Raw genomic sequence first — 16943 nt, 5'->3', positions numbered from 1 at the left:
AATTTCAAGCATGTTTAAGTATTTATGGACATGAACAAAAACAGGAAATATATAAATTGAGATTTATTTAATTAATATAACAAATAAGGGGGAAAGAGTCATTGAAAGGCACATTCTTCCAGAAGCTCCTGATCCTGACGACACCAGAGACCAGCTGCAGACACCAGAGGACCTAGAACCAAGAGAGCAGCTGTTATCAGTAAATAAATAATGAAATCAGGGCAGTTTTAGCGGGCTGAACACATTACAGAATAATTTTCTCATGGGGTATTTTCATAACTTTCTATGCAGCAGACTAACTTGAGCCCAGGGCTCCTGGAAAGCTGCTATCCAGCACGTTTCAGTGGTTTTCCTGCTTTAACAGGTTAGATTAGCTGTTAAGCAGCTCAGCTATTTGTTGCTGATTAAAACCAGGTGTGTTGAAGCAGATAAATCTCTAAAACATGCTGAATACTAGCTCTCTCGGGCCGTGGAGCAAAACCCTGCAGCTAATCCAATGCTATGGCTAACGGCTACTTACCATTCAGAGCTGGTTCTGTTGGGTTGGTTCCGCTAGTTTCAGGCAACTCACAAGCTCAAAACAATAAGGCTCATGTCCGCTTGTCTCCTCCAAATAGACTTGGTCCCTTTCTTCTCGAATGTCTGGGTAAGGAGGGGGAGAAACGTCCTCCACTTCTAATAACTGCTCAGAGTGAAGGGAGCTAGCTTCGTCTAGTTAGCCATCGTCTTCGTCACTGCCGCGGCTCCGCCCTCTCGGTCCTCCAGGCAACGCCTACTAATGTTGCATTTTTTTAAATTGATACGTGGGTGGAGTAAGACTCTGAGGGGGGCATTACGACCTCTTTAAAGAAGGCAACTGGACTTCTTTGGTTTCATGAATATAGGAGGGTCGATCTTATTGTAGCTGTCTATTGTTGCTTGACAAGCAGAAACTGTCACCTGCCAAACACCTCCTCCCTACCTCCTCATGGTTCGTTTGCATCGTTAGCCTCTATTGTGTGGGAGTCGTGTTGATTAGATGCAGAAAGGTGTGATGTCGTGTTACTTTCTTGTAAATATGTATATAGTGTTTCTTCTTCATTCATGCATGAGTTACAGTTATTACATTTTTTTTCATATTATTGCTATATTATTATTATTTGCAGTGGGTACCTAAGTGAAGTTGCCCCCCCCCCCCCCCCCACACACACACATCTTCTTCAAATCTAACAAAATTGATGTCAAACATTTGTGCTTGTTTGTGCTGCAATATAATAATAATATATCAATAATATGAAGAAAATGTAATAACTATAACTGTGACGCTGGAACGGAGAAGAAAGACTATATACATATTTACAAGAAAGTTTTCTTCTAGTTACACAGCAATGTAACATATGTATATTATACAGTTAATGCTTCAATTGTTTAAATCTTAACCAAAATATGAAGTAATGTGTTTGTACCCTGGAGTCTGTGGTGAAGTGTTCACTGCACAAGCGGGAGTGTGAATTGGGAGTCCAGCACTCTCTTCTGTGGTTGCTTACTCAAAGGTCAATCCTCTCTGGATCACCTAGACGAAAACTTCATACAGAGAACTACTTAAAGGCACACTCCGTAAGATTTAAATGTAGAATAACTTTAAAAATGTTTGATTTTGACCATCTGACCCAATTTTATTTAAAAAAGTAAATAACTTTAATATTTCAATTTTCTCCTAAGTCCTTCCCCTCCCCTGTGGAGCTCAGCCAATATTTCTGCAAGCCTAATGCGTTGACCAATAGCGCTGCGTTACCACCAGGGGTAGCTATCAATCATCGAGCACGAGCAGGTCTCAGTGTGCACAACAGTGTCACGCGCCTCACTCGGCTTATTGCATGGAGCAATAAAACTCCAAATTACCGATTCCTCGACTGCCTTCCACATCTCAAAAAACATTTAAAAAGTTTAAAAGCCCTTCTTCAAAAGTGGCTGCAAGACATTTAAGACAGTCGAGTAGAATTTACATTGGAGATTGTTTTAAACGATGGAGAGATTTTGATGATCTACACGGCCTGAAAATGGATGAAGAGTTGGCAAAGTATCTTTTGGATAGGTAAGTTATTTATTGTTTTTCGGATAAATGTACTTAAAATCTTTCTTTCACTGAAAGAAATTAATAGAGCAAACAAGCTTTGTATGCTTGGTGTCCTATTGGCTAATGTAGCATTAGCTTGAATGCTAAGTCGACATGAATCGATGCTAGTCGAACTATTTATGCTATATTTGGAAGAAGTTTGAGTAACGATAGGGGATTTTAGTTTTTTTATATGGGAGCTAATGATTAGTGTGGCATTTAACTATAGGCCATATCAGTGTATTGTTTTAAGCTCTTGTTTATAACTTCCCCGTTAGCGGGGTTCGGTTAGCATCTTGAACGCTGAATTAGATGTTTACACTTTCCTGAGCTGCGTGTTTGATTAAAATGAGTAATCAGCAGCTCATGTAGCACTTGTAGAAGTCTGAGGAGATGATTCAGCAGTTAGAATTAGGTGTGATTGATCAGGAACGTATCCAAAACCTTATTTCCATTAGCACTGAAAGACTTATTGTGCTAACCTGGGTGGGCCACGTGTACAGATTACTGTCTGATTTTGTGGTCTTACCTATGTGAAAACTCCATATTAAAATAAAAGGAATGATAATCAGCTCGTGCAGAAATCTGTGAAGGCTGGGGAGACTTGTTTTATTACAGTGGAACAAAGATATCTGTAACCATTTTTGGTTTTGCTGCAAGTCGGCGAACACATGAGTTTTTTGTAAGTACATTATTTGTATTTTCATATAAAAAAAGTGAATGTAACTAATCGCCACATATGTCCGGAATGATATGAAATTGTGCTTTAGGCGACATAATTCTGGGCGCCATTTAATAACCATAAGTGCTAATGACTCCATTCCTTTTTGGGGTTGTAGGGGCTGTTAACTGGAGTACTCTAAAACAAACCTGACCTCTCTAGGACATTCAGAATAAAAGTTATAAGCCCACAAAGGTGTAACTGGACTACTTCTTTAAAGTGACACCAGGCCCGGTGACCTTTGGGACATGGTTTGACCCCCTTAGGAATGTGCTATCATCATGAAACGTTCGGATCACTTACAACTCAATAGATTCTACCTTCCTGTAGCGTTTCAGCCTGATTGGACCTTGTTTTCACACAAATGGACCCAGAATGATGTGAAATTGTGCTTCATGCAACATAATTCTGGGTGCCATTTAAAAACCATAAGTGCTAATGACTCCATTCCTTTTTGGGGTAATAGGGGCTGTTGATTGGAGTACCCTCAAACAAACCTTACCTCTCTGAGACATTCAGAAGCCAAGTTATAAGCCCCCAAATGTGTGTTTGGAATACCGCCTTTAAGGAACAAGTGATCTGGTGTTGGTCTTTCTTCTGTTAGACCAAGCACAGGTACGGAGAAGATGGAGTTAAACACCTTTTGAGTTGGCAGAATGTGGAGTCAAATGATCAGAGAAGTCCAGTCACTGTTTCACCGCTCGAGAGGGGGAGAGCCTTTGCAACTTCAGCAGGTCCCGCGATCTGCTCCTGACAGTTGCTTCAGACAGACTCTCGCCGTTCTGCTGAAAACGGCTGATTTTTATTGAAGATTACAGGAATGTTACATACGCAGTTTGCCATGTACATACGTCATTGGTCATGACAGGTAAAAAATAACAGCCCTGTTAGTGGACAGTTTAATACATCACTAGAACATGCATCCTTGAGATTACTAGGAACATCCTGATACATCCTTGACAGGAAGATACATTCACGGTGTGGAGAGGCACTGAGTAGAGATGGAATGTGCTCACTCCTTTCTCTGGTGCAGGAGAAGATATACAGCTATTAATCTTTGTGTAGAGGCCTTGAGTATCTGAGCAAGTTTCCATAGCATAGAATAATACAAATGAGCTTATAAGGTAAATATATAAAAGAAGCTTATAAGGTAGATACATATATTTTCAATCCCTCTTTTGAACTCTTTTAAGAGTTCAACCAAGATGTAGGAAATCAAAACAACAACCCCAAATTTCATCAAAAAGAATCTAATAAGCAAAGTTTTAAAATACCAATACAAACAATCAATCAGATTACAGCTTCTCATATTTCCAGCAGTAAACTAATACAAAAAACATGATCATATATGTAACTGAACATGTTACAACATGATTGGATCGCATGCTCACCCGTATGAGGGCGAAAAACCCTAATTATCGTACGTTAATAGGGAAAATTCCCCCATGTCCTCCCATTTTGGGACGAACGCCTTTTGGCACAGAGTTGGCATGCCTAGGTCATCAATGATCAAAAAATAAAAACAACACAATCAAAAACTCATAGAAAGGAACAGGTGAAGGGATTGTTACATAAATCACTAAACATTCTCACACTCTAACATCATCTTCTTCATCATGAGAGTCATCACTATCATCAGTGGGTTCCCCTCCCAAATAGATGTTAGGATTGGCTAGTAACAAGGGCATCTGGATAATTGGGTCAGCAGGTGGAGGAGAGATGGCAGTGGTGATCAATATGTGCATTCAGAATTGAGTTTGGAAATGCAATGAGTGTAAAACTATTTCTAATACTAAACAGGTAAATGATCAATAATATAAAATGAGTAGAGGGTGTAAAATATAACCTTTGTAAGATAAATGAGGGTGTTAAATAGAACCCTTGTAGAATGTTCGTAGGGTGGTTACTTCTTCCCCCTGTTGAGGTCCCTTCACTGGCTCCAGGCAGCTGCAGGGGGTGATGATATCACGATTCTCGTCCTGCAGGATGTGATGGTAGCTTGGCACGCTACCTCGTCCTGCAGAATTGGTAGCTTGGCACGCTACTGTAGTCAGCTACTTCTCTTCCTGGTTTTTTGGATCCTTTTTTTTTTTTTTTTTTTTTTTTGGTCAGGCAGATGTCAGCTGCTTCTCGTCCTGGTCCTTGGGTCCTCTTTCCTGGTCAGGCAGATGTCGGCTGCTTCTCTTCCAGGTTAGGCTCCTCCCTTTGTGACAGGTTCTCTTGGACCTCGGTCAGGGTGCGGAGTGGCTCTTCCGCTGCAGCACACTGGGTCCAATGGTACCAGGAGTCTCCTTTGCCATCCAGCCAGACAGCGTGTGACGTCCTCTCTGTGATCCTGTAGGGTCCGGTCCACCTCGGTTCCGTCCACTTCCTTTTGGTGACTTTCAGCAGGACCCAGTCTGTCCCAGGTTGTGGAGATGAGGCATCTGTGGTGGTACGATCAGCCTTAACCTGTAACGAGAACTGAGAGACAAGACTATGCAACATGTTATAATATGACCTTGAGTCGAGGGAGTTAGTCAGGTCAGCAGTCAGAGGTAGTTTTGTGGCGGGTCCTGGAAACGGCCGTCCAGTCTGTAGTTCAAAGGGAGTGAACCTTGTGGTTTTGTTAACTGAGCTCCGTGTGGACATCAGAGCAATGGGCAAAGCATCTAACCAAGTTAATTTGGTCTGTGCACAGATTTTAGCCAATTTGACCTTTAGCGTTTGATTCATCCTTTCCACCTTTCCCTGGGACTGAGGATGATACACTGAACCAAACTTGTGTTTCAGTCCCAGCATGGTTTCAACCTCTTGTAGATCTTTGTTCTTAAAATGTGTCCCATTGTCCGATCTAATTTTTTCCGGGAACCCGTGTTGGGGAATGTAATGATTGATCAAACATTTGATGACTGTTTTGCTGTCTTCTTTTTTCGCAGGCCAAGCCTCCGGCCATCCAGTGTAGGCATCTACACACACTAGGAGATACCTGTAGCCTTTTACCCTGTCAATCATATCTGTGAAATCTATGATTATCTCTTTTCCAGGGCATGTTGGTATTGGAAATTGACCTTGGATTGGTTTCAGGGTAGGTTTAATGCCAAACTGAGTACATTCTGTACAAGTTTTAACCAAATATCTGGCCATGTCTGTTAGGTATGGATGCCACCAGGGGGACAAATTCCTCACCATCTGTGCTACACCAACATGTCCAACACCATGCGCTTCTTCCATTGCTGTTTGCCTGATGCCAGGTGGTAGTATGGGTCTACCATCTGGACTTCTCCAAACATCTGTGTTAGTGGCGCCTCTTGCCAACCATAAAGTTTTTTCCTGTGCTGAAGCTTGATCTTGCATGTCCTTCAGTGTTTCTTTTGTGATGGAGATCCTAGGATCAATGCTTTTTTCAACAGCTACTGTTTCAACCATTAGATTATACACAGGAAGATATTCAGCTGTTATCTTGGCAGCTCTATCTGCCTCCTGATTTCCCTTAGATATAAAGTCAGAGCCCTGACTATGTCCTTTGCATTTTATCAGTGCCACTTCTGCTGGAAGGAATAAAGCTTCTGCTAGTTCCCTCATCTCAGACTCATATTTTATGGGTTTCACCCCAGCAGTCACAAAGCCAGCTCTCAACCACTGTTTCAATTCAACATGTACGGCTCCTACAGCATAAGCTGAGTCACTGTAAATATTTACTTTCTTCCCTGTACTCATTTTGAGAGCGGCAATAATAGCTAACACTTCTGCTCTCTGTGCTGACTGTTGTCCTTTCAGCTTTTCCGCTCCTGCAGTGAACCACTCGCCTGTAGGGAGTTGTTCTACTACTGCCCAGGCAGCTTTTAATCCATCATTGTCATCTCTGTAGCAACAGCCGTCTGTGAACCAGTTCTTATCAGGATTTTGTAGTGGAATTGCACTTAAATCTGGCCTGACTTTTTCTTCTATTGCTGTTCTTTGTTCGCACGAATGAGGTTCCCCATTACCCATGTGGTCTGCCATGTTTATCCCTTCATGTGTGTAGGTGATGTGTGGGGCCTCTAGGATCTTACTGATTTTTCTTTGTCTTAGTGGGGTCATGGTGAAAGCTTGTGATGTAATGTAAGCTACTACACTGTGTGTTGTTAGTACTTTCAGAGGATAGCCCATTACAATATGTGCTGTTTTTTGTAAAATTTTTGCAAGGCCTGCTACATGTTGTGTGCAGGGTGGGTGTCTTTTTTCCATGTTGTCTAGCATGACACTTATGTACATCAAGACTTGTCTCTGACCTCCCCCTTTTTTCTGGAACAGAACTCCATTAACATGAGTTTCTGATCCAGAAACATCAAGGAAAAACGTAGACTTGTAGTCTGCAGTAGCTAAATCACTAGCAGTGGAGAGTTGTTGTTTGAGTTTTATGAATGCTTCTTCTGCTGGAATAGTCCAGTTCAGGTGAGCTGTGAGTTGACGCATTCCAAAAGGTGCTATAAGAGCACGTAGTGGGGCAGTGAGACCAACATAGTTAGGGATGAAGTGTCTACTGTAGCCTGTCAGGCCTAGGAAGGATAACATGTCTTTGACTGTTTCAGGTTTAGAGTGATGGAGAATGGAGTTTCTGTGATCTGGTGACAATGACACACCAACTTGTGAAACCATTCTGCCCAAAAATGACACTTGTTTCCTGGCTATTTGAAGTTTGGACCGGCTGACCTTAAATCCAAGCTTGGCCAAATGAGTTAGTAGTGTTTGAGTAGCTTGCAGACAGGAGCCTGCAGAGGGCGCTGACAGGAGCAAATCATCAACATACTGCACCAAAACACAGTCGTCAGGTAGGGGGCATGTGTCTAGGAGCTGACGCAAACATTGATTGAACAAACCAGGTGACAGGGTGAACCCTTGTGGCAACCGCGTGTATCTGAATTGCTGCCCTCTGAATGTGAAAGAGAAAATGTCCCTCAGAGACTCATGAAGTGGAAGACAAAAGAATGCATTTGCCAAATCTATGCAGGTAAACCATGCATGTGAAGGTGGTAAGTTTGTCAGAGCCACATATGGGTTAGGGACGGGAAGTGAGTCTGTGTTAAGTAGGGCGTTTATACGACACAGGTCATGAACCATTCGATATTTACCAGTATTTTTCTTTTCTACAGGCAAAATCGGAGTGTTCCATTCTGACATGGATGGCTCCAACACCCCTGCCTGCAACAGGCCATTGATGGTGTCTGCTATCCCCTCTTCAGCATATGGTTTGTGTGGGTATTGTGGAACCCACAGGGGAGCATGATCTTTTAGGTGAAAGGTCACAGGTGGGATGGACACCAACCCAACATCGGTGGGGCCTGTTGACCACAGGGAGGTGGGGAGCGAGTCTAACATTGTCAGAGCATCAGGGTTATCGGTTCGTTCACGGCCATGAGATCTGCTAATAGTTTCCTGTTGTAAATGTGTCGAATTAGTACAAACCGCAGTGATTTTAAATGTCTGAGTTGTGTCTGAATATGACACTTGTGGAAGAGGAGTTGAACGCCAATCAGTGGTTGCTAGGGAACGTTTAACCATTCCCCCTAGTTCTTTAGCCTGATGGGCCGGATGTAAAGCAAGAGAGACATGAGGTACTGCCTCATCTTCCATCATGTACCATGCCTATTGTTCCTGGGTTAGGTTGGCTGCTGCGGCCACACCTTCTGGTGCAGCATAAATATCTGTTGTTTGTACACACCATTGCTGTCCTTCTAAATGATTTTGGAAGGCTTCCTTGTACCATACTGAATCATGTCTGTCATAGAATAATGTTAGGTGAGGAGGGTCAGGGGGAGAAACATAAGGATGGACCTGAGTCAGCCAGGGTTTCCACTGCTGGTACAGAGTCATTAAGCCAGGAGTGTCCTTGGTTTCTGTGTCCAACAGAGCCCAGTAAATCTCAGCACAGTCTGATATGTCAGGCAGTTTTTGGGCCAAGTACATGCCATCACTGACTTCTCCGGTGCAGGGCAAAATAGTCCCTTCTGGCAGAGTGACAGTAAGTCCCGTAGGACCACACAAAATGGTAGCTCCTAACTTGATGAGGAGATCTCTTCCTAGTAAGTTGACTGGAACTGTTGGTGAACAGACGAAGCTGTGCAGTACTGTCTGGTTTCCCACCGTAGTTGGGAGTGGCAGGGAGAAAGGCAGAGTTTGTTGTTCCCCAGAGAAGCCCGTAACTGAGATAGTGCGCGTAGATGTCTTAGAGGGCGGTACAGTTTGTATGGTGGAGCAGGTGGCACCAGTTTCAACCAAAAATGGTTGATGTTGTCCATCTACAGTTATTGACAGCAGGGGGTCTGCCGTGGCTCCCTGACCGTCGGAGTTTCTCTGTGGGGCGTCCTATTGTCTTGGACCACCCTCCCACTGTTCCCAGCCCATCATTGGCATCTGGGTGTGGGGTCCGGTAGGCCCTCCTCGTCCTGAAAAGGTGCCTCTGCCTCGACCTTCTTTTTGTGGGCTGTATGGCAAGGGGCAGTCCCTGTACCAATGTCCTGGTTGACCACAGTTGTAGCAAATGTCTTGAGCACGTGGTCCCCCTTTGCCGCCTACTGGCCTCCACTGTCCCCTTCCCCTGAAACCGCCTCTGGTTCGACCAGCAAAAGGTGGTCGCTGGGCAGCATATGGGTTGGGTGTGTTTACATATGGCCCTGAATACTGAGGCTGTGGCTGCCCCGAATATGGTGGCTGCGGCTGCCAAGCTATAGGTGAAACCTGATCAGGGAGTGTCTGCTGTGGTGGGGGTGTGGCTGTGGACGCAACCATTTGTTTCTTAACCTTGTCCCCCTTTTCTCCTAAAGTCTTTTTTGCGGCTTGTAATTGGACCCTGAGCAATTGTTTTTGTAAATCTTCTAAGTTATCAGAGACTTTTTCTTCCTTTACCTGTATTTTATTAAGGTTAAAAATAAGATGTTTTTTCCACTTGCTAAAATCACAATCCTGCAAATCAGGGTTGTCCTCCATTTTCTGAGTCACCGAGTCAGGGACTCCTTTCAGGACTGCATTTTTAAACCACATACTGCTCGTGCCCCGTTTGGATGGGTGTTGGCCAGTTTGGGCCACCCAGGTGTCAATGGCTTGGTTCAGGTAAATTGAAGGATTTTGTTTAGCATCCCATTTAAATTTGCACATTGAGCTGCTATCTTTCAGCGGAAACATCTTTCTGACTGCTGGGCCTAATTGAGCTATCACTCTACCGAGAGGTACAGAATTAGAATCACGAGTTGTGCCAGCATCCTTCTCTAAGGCCTCCGACTGTGAGCGTGACGTGCACCTAGTGATTACTGCTCGGAAGTCTCCCAATGCAAGGTCCTGTCCAGCAGTGAGGGTGTCAAAGTCTGAGAGCCAAGTGTTTCCACCCTCCTGTATGTCTGGTAATTTATCTATTAAAGCCTGAATGTCCCCAAGGGAATATGGCTGATAGACTTTCTGGGCATTGGGTTTATTCTGCACCAGGGGTAATTGGTAAGTGGGTGGTCCCATGGACCTAGTATGTCTTCTTTCTGGTTCTGGGGATTGAGGGCGGGAAAGCAAGTCCCCTTCTCCCCCAAACTCTTCCTTAGCGGGCGGCTCTGGCCATTCCTCCTCTAGGAGAGATTCATGACTCTGACTGGCTGCTGGAGGGGGATCAGATGATTCATGCCCCACCAGAACCATCTTAACCACTACACCTTTATTAGGGTCTTCCTGCTATTCACCCTTTAACTGGGAGGATGCAAAAATTGGTGTTTGCTTTTGATCTGTGCTTTAGGCCATACTGGTGGGCAGTTTGCCCAAGGCGCTGGAGGGGGAGCATGGGAGCTCATACCCGTGCTGTAATCAGGTGCGACCAGGCCCTGATTGAAGTAGGGAGTGGTGAATTGTTTTTGTGAGATATCTATGTCCTGTCGTTTAGCTCTTAATTCGAACGGTGCAGCTGGGTTGTTCGCAGACGGACTGCTGTTTAATGTTTCATTGCTTAGCAGGAAAGGATTATGTGTCTCAGGGGCTGAGGGCCTGACTTTAACGTCTGATCCTGATGTCATGGTTACACTTGACCACTCACTCATATTATCAAGCGGCACTTCAGGCTGAATGTCCAATGTACCGCTTGTAACTTTAATTAATGGATACATTCCAGCTGTCGGAGCAGCAGAAGAGTAAGGAGGTGGAGATTTATTCTCCTTCTTTACTCTCTTCATATTAGGCCTGGCGGCGTTCCATAACATTATCCACTGCATGTAGTTACTCACACGAGCTGCCTGCTTGTCAACCTCACTTTTTACTTTCTTTCTTGCCAACACTCCAGCTTCCCTCAGAGTCTCTGCAGCTTCCTGTCTTTTTTCTCTCGCTTCTGCAGCCTTCACTTCCCAAATCTTGCTCCAGTTACCTCTGCTGTTAACATCTACTCCTTTTTCCTTCATCGCCTTTTCTGCTGACTTTCTCAATAAAACCTTATTTCTCGTGGCTTCAACTGGGCTGCTTGTCATATTTATTACAGTCTCTGCAAGCTAATTGCTCTCCCAGTGTACTCAGAATGTCATTAGGTCCCCATCCATCATCCTCCGTTCCACAATCATATTCTTTTTCCATCATTCTGTTAGTATGTTGCTGATTTTGGTGACAATTTGGACTGATGAGGGTTTTAGCCCATAGGGGGCTCTAACTCACCAGTATTAATTAGTGAGACAGTGCCAATGACCTTTGTGGTATTTCCTTCTTCAACCGTATTTCAGGTGAGGAAATCTTGCCTAGAGCATCCACAAAGGCGCGCTGTATTTCTCTCACTTACACATACAATTTGTTAGTACAGTTCATTCATTCATTACCCATCTTATCTACGGTGGGTGTGGTGATCACCGCTTATTCAACCAATCCCTATTAGCTGTGATATGAAAAATCATATGAAAAATCTATGTGTTTTTACACTTATCCTTACTATCTGCACTTTGAGTGCAGATAATATGTTTGCTAAGCCTAAAGAGACTTATTTACTCCCATTTGGAGTTTATTCTGTCTCTTTTATTATGTAATTCAAGTTAATCAGTCAGCTCCATCTGTTTTACCGACAAAGCTGATTGAGACTTGACATTCATACAGCGTGTTCTCTAACTATGGCGTGTGTTTTGTGTCAAAAAACAGTTTCATATCAACATTGCTCATTTCATGCAGAAACAGTTAAAAACATTGCTCATTTCATGCAAAAACAGTTAAAAACTTTTTTCTCATCTCATGCAAAGGTCCTCGACCTATAGAATTTAGGGAGCTCTCTCTCTAGCCTCCCAGAGCCTTAACCCGAACCAGGTCCTCGACCTGTGCTACAAAATTTAGGGAGCTCTCTCTCTAGCCTCCCAGGGCCTTAACCCGAACCAGGTCCTCGACCTGTGGACTTTTAGGGTTCCCACCCCTATGGAATCCTAGCCAAGCGTTATATAACCTCGTTATATTTTCTATTCACTCGTCAGCAAATAGTGTGGTCAGCCACGACCTGGAAAATGGATTTTAGGACCTTGTCCTAGGCCTCCAGCCTCAAACTCTGTTCTATTTCCTTATCTCATTTATCATTAAACCATTGTAAAAAATCCTTATCTTATTTTACCATTAAACCATTACAAAAATCTCTTATTTTTTCTGCACTTGTCTCCACTTTCTTCTCCAACTATTATTTTAGGACCACAGCTACTATGATTCTGGACACAAAGGCTTTGGATAAATCCAATGAGCAGATTTTAGAAAATAAGGCCTGCTTACCTTAGTTTTTCACCGTGGTGTTTTTGTGCCAAGATCGTTCGCTGGGTCGGTTGGTCAAATCGTCCTCCAAAAACTCCTTTTTCTTCAAAAAGAAAAAATCCTGTTCGTGACGCCAAATTTTGTTGGTCTTTCTTCTGTTAGACCAAGCACAGGTACGGAGAAGATGGAGTTAAACACCTTTTGAGTTGGCAGAATGTGGAGTCAAATGATCAGAGAAGTCCAGTCACTGTTTCACCGCTCGAGAGGGGGAGAGCCTTTGCAACTTCAGCAGGTCCCGCGATCTGCTCCTGACAGTTGCTTCAGACAGACTCTCGCCGTTCTGCTGAAAACGGCTGATTTTTATTGAAGATTACAGGAATGTTACATACGCAGTTTGCCATGTACATACAACATTGGTCATGACAGGTAAAAAATAACAGCCTTGTTAGTGGACAGTTTAATACATCACTAGAACATGCATCCTTGAGATTACTAGGAACATCCTGATACATCCTTGACAGGAAGATACATTCACGGTGTGGAGAGGCACTGAGTAGAGATGGAATGTGCTCACTCCTTTCTCTGGTGCAGGAGAAGATATACAGCTATTAATCTTTGTGTAGAGGCCTTGAGTATCTGAGCAAGTTTCCATAGAATAGAATAATACAAATGAGCTTATAAGGTAAATATATAAAAGAAGCTTATAAGGTAGATAGATATATTTTCACCGGTGACCTTTATGACCTGATTTGACCCCCTTAGGAATGTGCTATCATCATGAAACACAGGAATCATTTACAACTCAATAGATTCTACTTTTCTGTGACGTTTCAGCCTGATTGAAGCTTTTTTCTGAGAAATGGACCCGGAATGATGTGAAATTGTGCTTTGTGCGACATAATTCTGGGTGCCATTTAAAAACCATAAGTGCTAATGACTCCATTCCTTTTTGGGGTTGTAGGGGCTGTTAATTGGAGTACTCTAAAACAAACCTGACCTCTCTAGGGCATTCAGAAGAAAAGTTATAAGCCCCCAAAGGTGTGTTTGGAATACCGCCTTTAAGGAACAAGTGATCCGGTGACCTTTATGACCTAACTTGACCCCCTTAGGAATGTGCTATCATCATGAAACACAGGAATCATTTACAACTCAATAGATTCTACTTTTCTGTGACGTTTCAGCCTGATTGAAGCTTTTTTCTGAGAAATGGACCCGGAATGATATGAAATTGTGCTTTGTGCGACATAATTCTGGGCGCCATTTAATAACCATAAGTTCTAATGACTCCATTCCTTTTTGGGGTTGTAGGGGCTGTTAATTGGAGTACTCTAAAACAAACCTGACCTCTCTAGGACATTCAGAAGAAAAGTTATAAGCCCACAAAGGTGTAACTGGACTACTTCTTTAAAGTGACACCAGTCCCGGTGACCTTTGGGACATGGTTTGACCCCCTTAGGAATGTGCTATCATCATGAAACGTTCAGATCACTTACAACTCAATAGATCCTACTTTCCTGTAGCATTTTAGCCTGATTGGACCTTGTTTTCACACAAATGGACACAGAATGATGTGAAATTGTGCTTCGTGCAACATAATTCTGGGTGCCATTTAAAAACCATAAGTGCAAATGACTCAATTCCTTTTTGGGGTAATAGGGGCTGTTGATTGGAGTACCCTCAAACAAACCTGACCTCTCTGAGACATTCAGAAGCCAAGTTATAAGCCCCCAAAGGTGTGTTTGGAATACCGCCTTTAAGGAACAAGTGATCCGGTGACCTTTATGACCTGATTTGACCCCCTTAGGAATGTGCTATCATCATGAAACACAGGAATCATTTACAACTCAATAGATTCTACTTTTCTGTGACGTTTCAGCCTGATTGAAGCTTTTTTCTGAGAAATGGACCCGGAATGATGTGAAATTGTGCTTTGTGCGACATAATTCTGGGTGCCATTTAAAAACCATAAGTGCTAATGACTCCATCCCTTTTTGGGGTTGTAGGGGCTGTTAATTGGAGTACTCTAAAACAAACCTGACCTCTCTAGGACATTCAGAAGAAAAGTTATAAGCCCACAAAGGTGTAACTGGACTACTTCTTTAAAGTGACACCAGGCCCGGTGACCTTTGGGACATGGTTTGACCCCCTTAGGAATGTGCTATCATCATGAAACGTTCAGATCACTTACAACTCAATAGATTCTACCTTCCTGTAGCATTTCAGCCGGATTGGACCTTGTTTCCACACAAATAGACCCAGAATGATGTGAAATTGTGCTTCGTGCAACATAATTCTGGGTGCCATTTAAAAACCATAAGTGCTAATGACTCCATTCCTTTTTGGGGTTGTAGGGGCTGTTAATTGGAGTACCCTCAAACAAACCTGACCTCTCTGAGACATTCAGAAGCCAAGTTATAAGCCCCCAAATGTGTGTTTGGAATACCGCCTTTAAGGAACAAGTGATCCGGTGACCTTTATGACCTGATTTGACACCCTTAGGAATGTGCTATCATCACTAAACACAGGAATCATTTACAACTCAATAGATTCTACTTTTCTGTGACATTTCAGCCTGATTGAAGCTTTTTTCTGAGAAATGGACCCGGAATGATGTGAAATTGTGCTTTGTGCGACATAATTCTGGGTGCCATTTAAAAACCATAAGTGCTAATGACTCCATTCCTTTTTGGGGTTGTAGGGGCTGTTAATTGGAGGACTCTAAATCAAACCTGACCTCTCTAGGACATTCAGAAGAAAAGTTATAAGCCCACAAAGGTGTAACTGGACTACTTCTTTAAAGTGACACCAGGCCCGGTGACCTTTGGGACATGGTTTGACCCCCTTAGGAATGTGCTATCATCATGAAACGTTCAGATCACTTACAACTCAATAGATTCTACCTTCCTGTAGCATTTCAGCCTGATTGGACCTTGTTTCCACACAAATGGACCCAGAATGATGTGAAATTGTGCTTCGTGCAACATAATTCTGGGTGCCATTTAAAAACCATAAGTGCTAATGACTCCATTCCTTTTTGGGGTTGTAGGGGCTGTTAATTGGAGTACCCTCAAACAAACCTGACCTCTCTGAGACATTCAGAAGCCAAGTTATAAGCCCCCAAATGTGTGTTTGGAATACCGTCTTTAAGGAACAAGTGATCCGGTGACCTTTATGACCTGATTTGACACCCTTAGGAATGTGCTATCATCATGAAACACAGGAATCATTTACAACTCAATAGATTCTACTTTTCTGTGACGTTTCAGCCTGATTGAAGCCTTTTTCTGAGAAATGGACCCGGAATGATGTGAAATTGTGCTTTGTACGACATAATTCTGGGTGCCATTTAAAAACCATAAGAGCTAATGACTCCATTCCTTTTTGGGGTTGTAGGGGCTGTTAATTGGAGTACTCTAAAACAAACCTGACCTCTCTAGGACATTCAGAAGAAAAGTTATAAGCCCACAAAGGTGTAACTGGACTACTTCTTTAAAGTGACACCAGGCCCGGTGACCTTTGGGACATGGTTTGACCCCCTTAGGAATGTGCTATCATCATGAAACGTTCAGATCACTTACAACTCAATAGATTCTACCTTCCTGTAGCATTTCAGCCGGATTGGACCTTGTTTCCACACAAATAGACCCAGAATGATGTGAAATTGTGCTTCGTGCAACATAATTCTGGGTGCCATTTAAAAACCATAAGTGCTAATGACTCCATTCCTTTTTGGGGTTGTAGGGGCTGTTAATTGGAGTACCCTCAAACAAACCTGACCTCTCTGAGACATTCAGAAGCCAAGTTATAAGCCCCCAAATGTGTGTTTGGAATACCGCCTTTAAGGAACAAGTGATCCGGTGACCTTTATGACCTGATTTGACACCCTTAGGAATGTGCTATCATCACTAAACACAGGAATCATTTACAACTCAATAGATTCTACTTTTCTGTGACATTTCAGCCTGATTGAAGCTTTTTTCTGAGAAATGGACCCGGAATGATGTGAAATTGTGCTTTGTGCGACATAATTCTGGGTGCCATTTAAAAACCATAAGTGCTAATGACTCCATTCCTTTTTGGGGTTGTAGGGGCTGTTAATTGGAGGACTCTAAATCAAACCTGACCTCTCTAGGACATTCAGAAGAAAAGTTATAAGCCCACAAAGGTGTAACTGGACTACTTCTTTAAAGTGACACCAGGCCCGGTGACCTTTGGGACATGGTTTGACCCCCTTAGGAATGTGCTATCATCATGAAACGTTCAGATCACTTACAACTCAATAGATTCTACCTTCCTGTAGCATTTCAGCCGGATTGGACCTTGTTTCCACACAAATAGACCCAGAATGATGTGAAATTGTGCTTCGTGCAACATAATTCTGGGTGCCATTTAAAAACCATAAGTGCTAATGACTCCATTCCTTTTTGGGGTTGT

At 43.0% G+C, this 16943-nt stretch overlaps 1 protein-coding gene across 1 annotated transcript; it reads right to left on the bottom strand.

Annotated features, from left to right (window-relative positions):
- Window positions 1–8423: 8423 nt before the first annotated feature.
- On the bottom strand, window positions 8424–10457 carry LOC139064406 (uncharacterized). Its single transcript, XM_070547733.1, has 3 exons — window positions 9998–10457; window positions 9444–9550; window positions 8424–9131 (listed from the first exon to the last, which is right to left on the bottom strand). The coding sequence occupies exons 1-3, from the start codon at window positions 10455–10457 to the stop codon at window positions 8424–8426; spliced, it is 1275 nt and encodes a 424-aa protein (XP_070403834.1).
- Between the last annotated feature and the right edge of the window lie 6486 nt (window positions 10458–16943).

This window comes from Nothobranchius furzeri, unplaced genomic scaffold (genome assembly GCF_043380555.1).
Source record: "Nothobranchius furzeri strain GRZ-AD unplaced genomic scaffold, NfurGRZ-RIMD1 Scf020, whole genome shotgun sequence".
NCBI classification, from domain to species: domain Eukaryota; kingdom Metazoa; phylum Chordata; class Actinopteri; order Cyprinodontiformes; family Nothobranchiidae; genus Nothobranchius; species Nothobranchius furzeri.
This window is presented reverse-complemented; position numbering and strand designations above follow the sequence as displayed.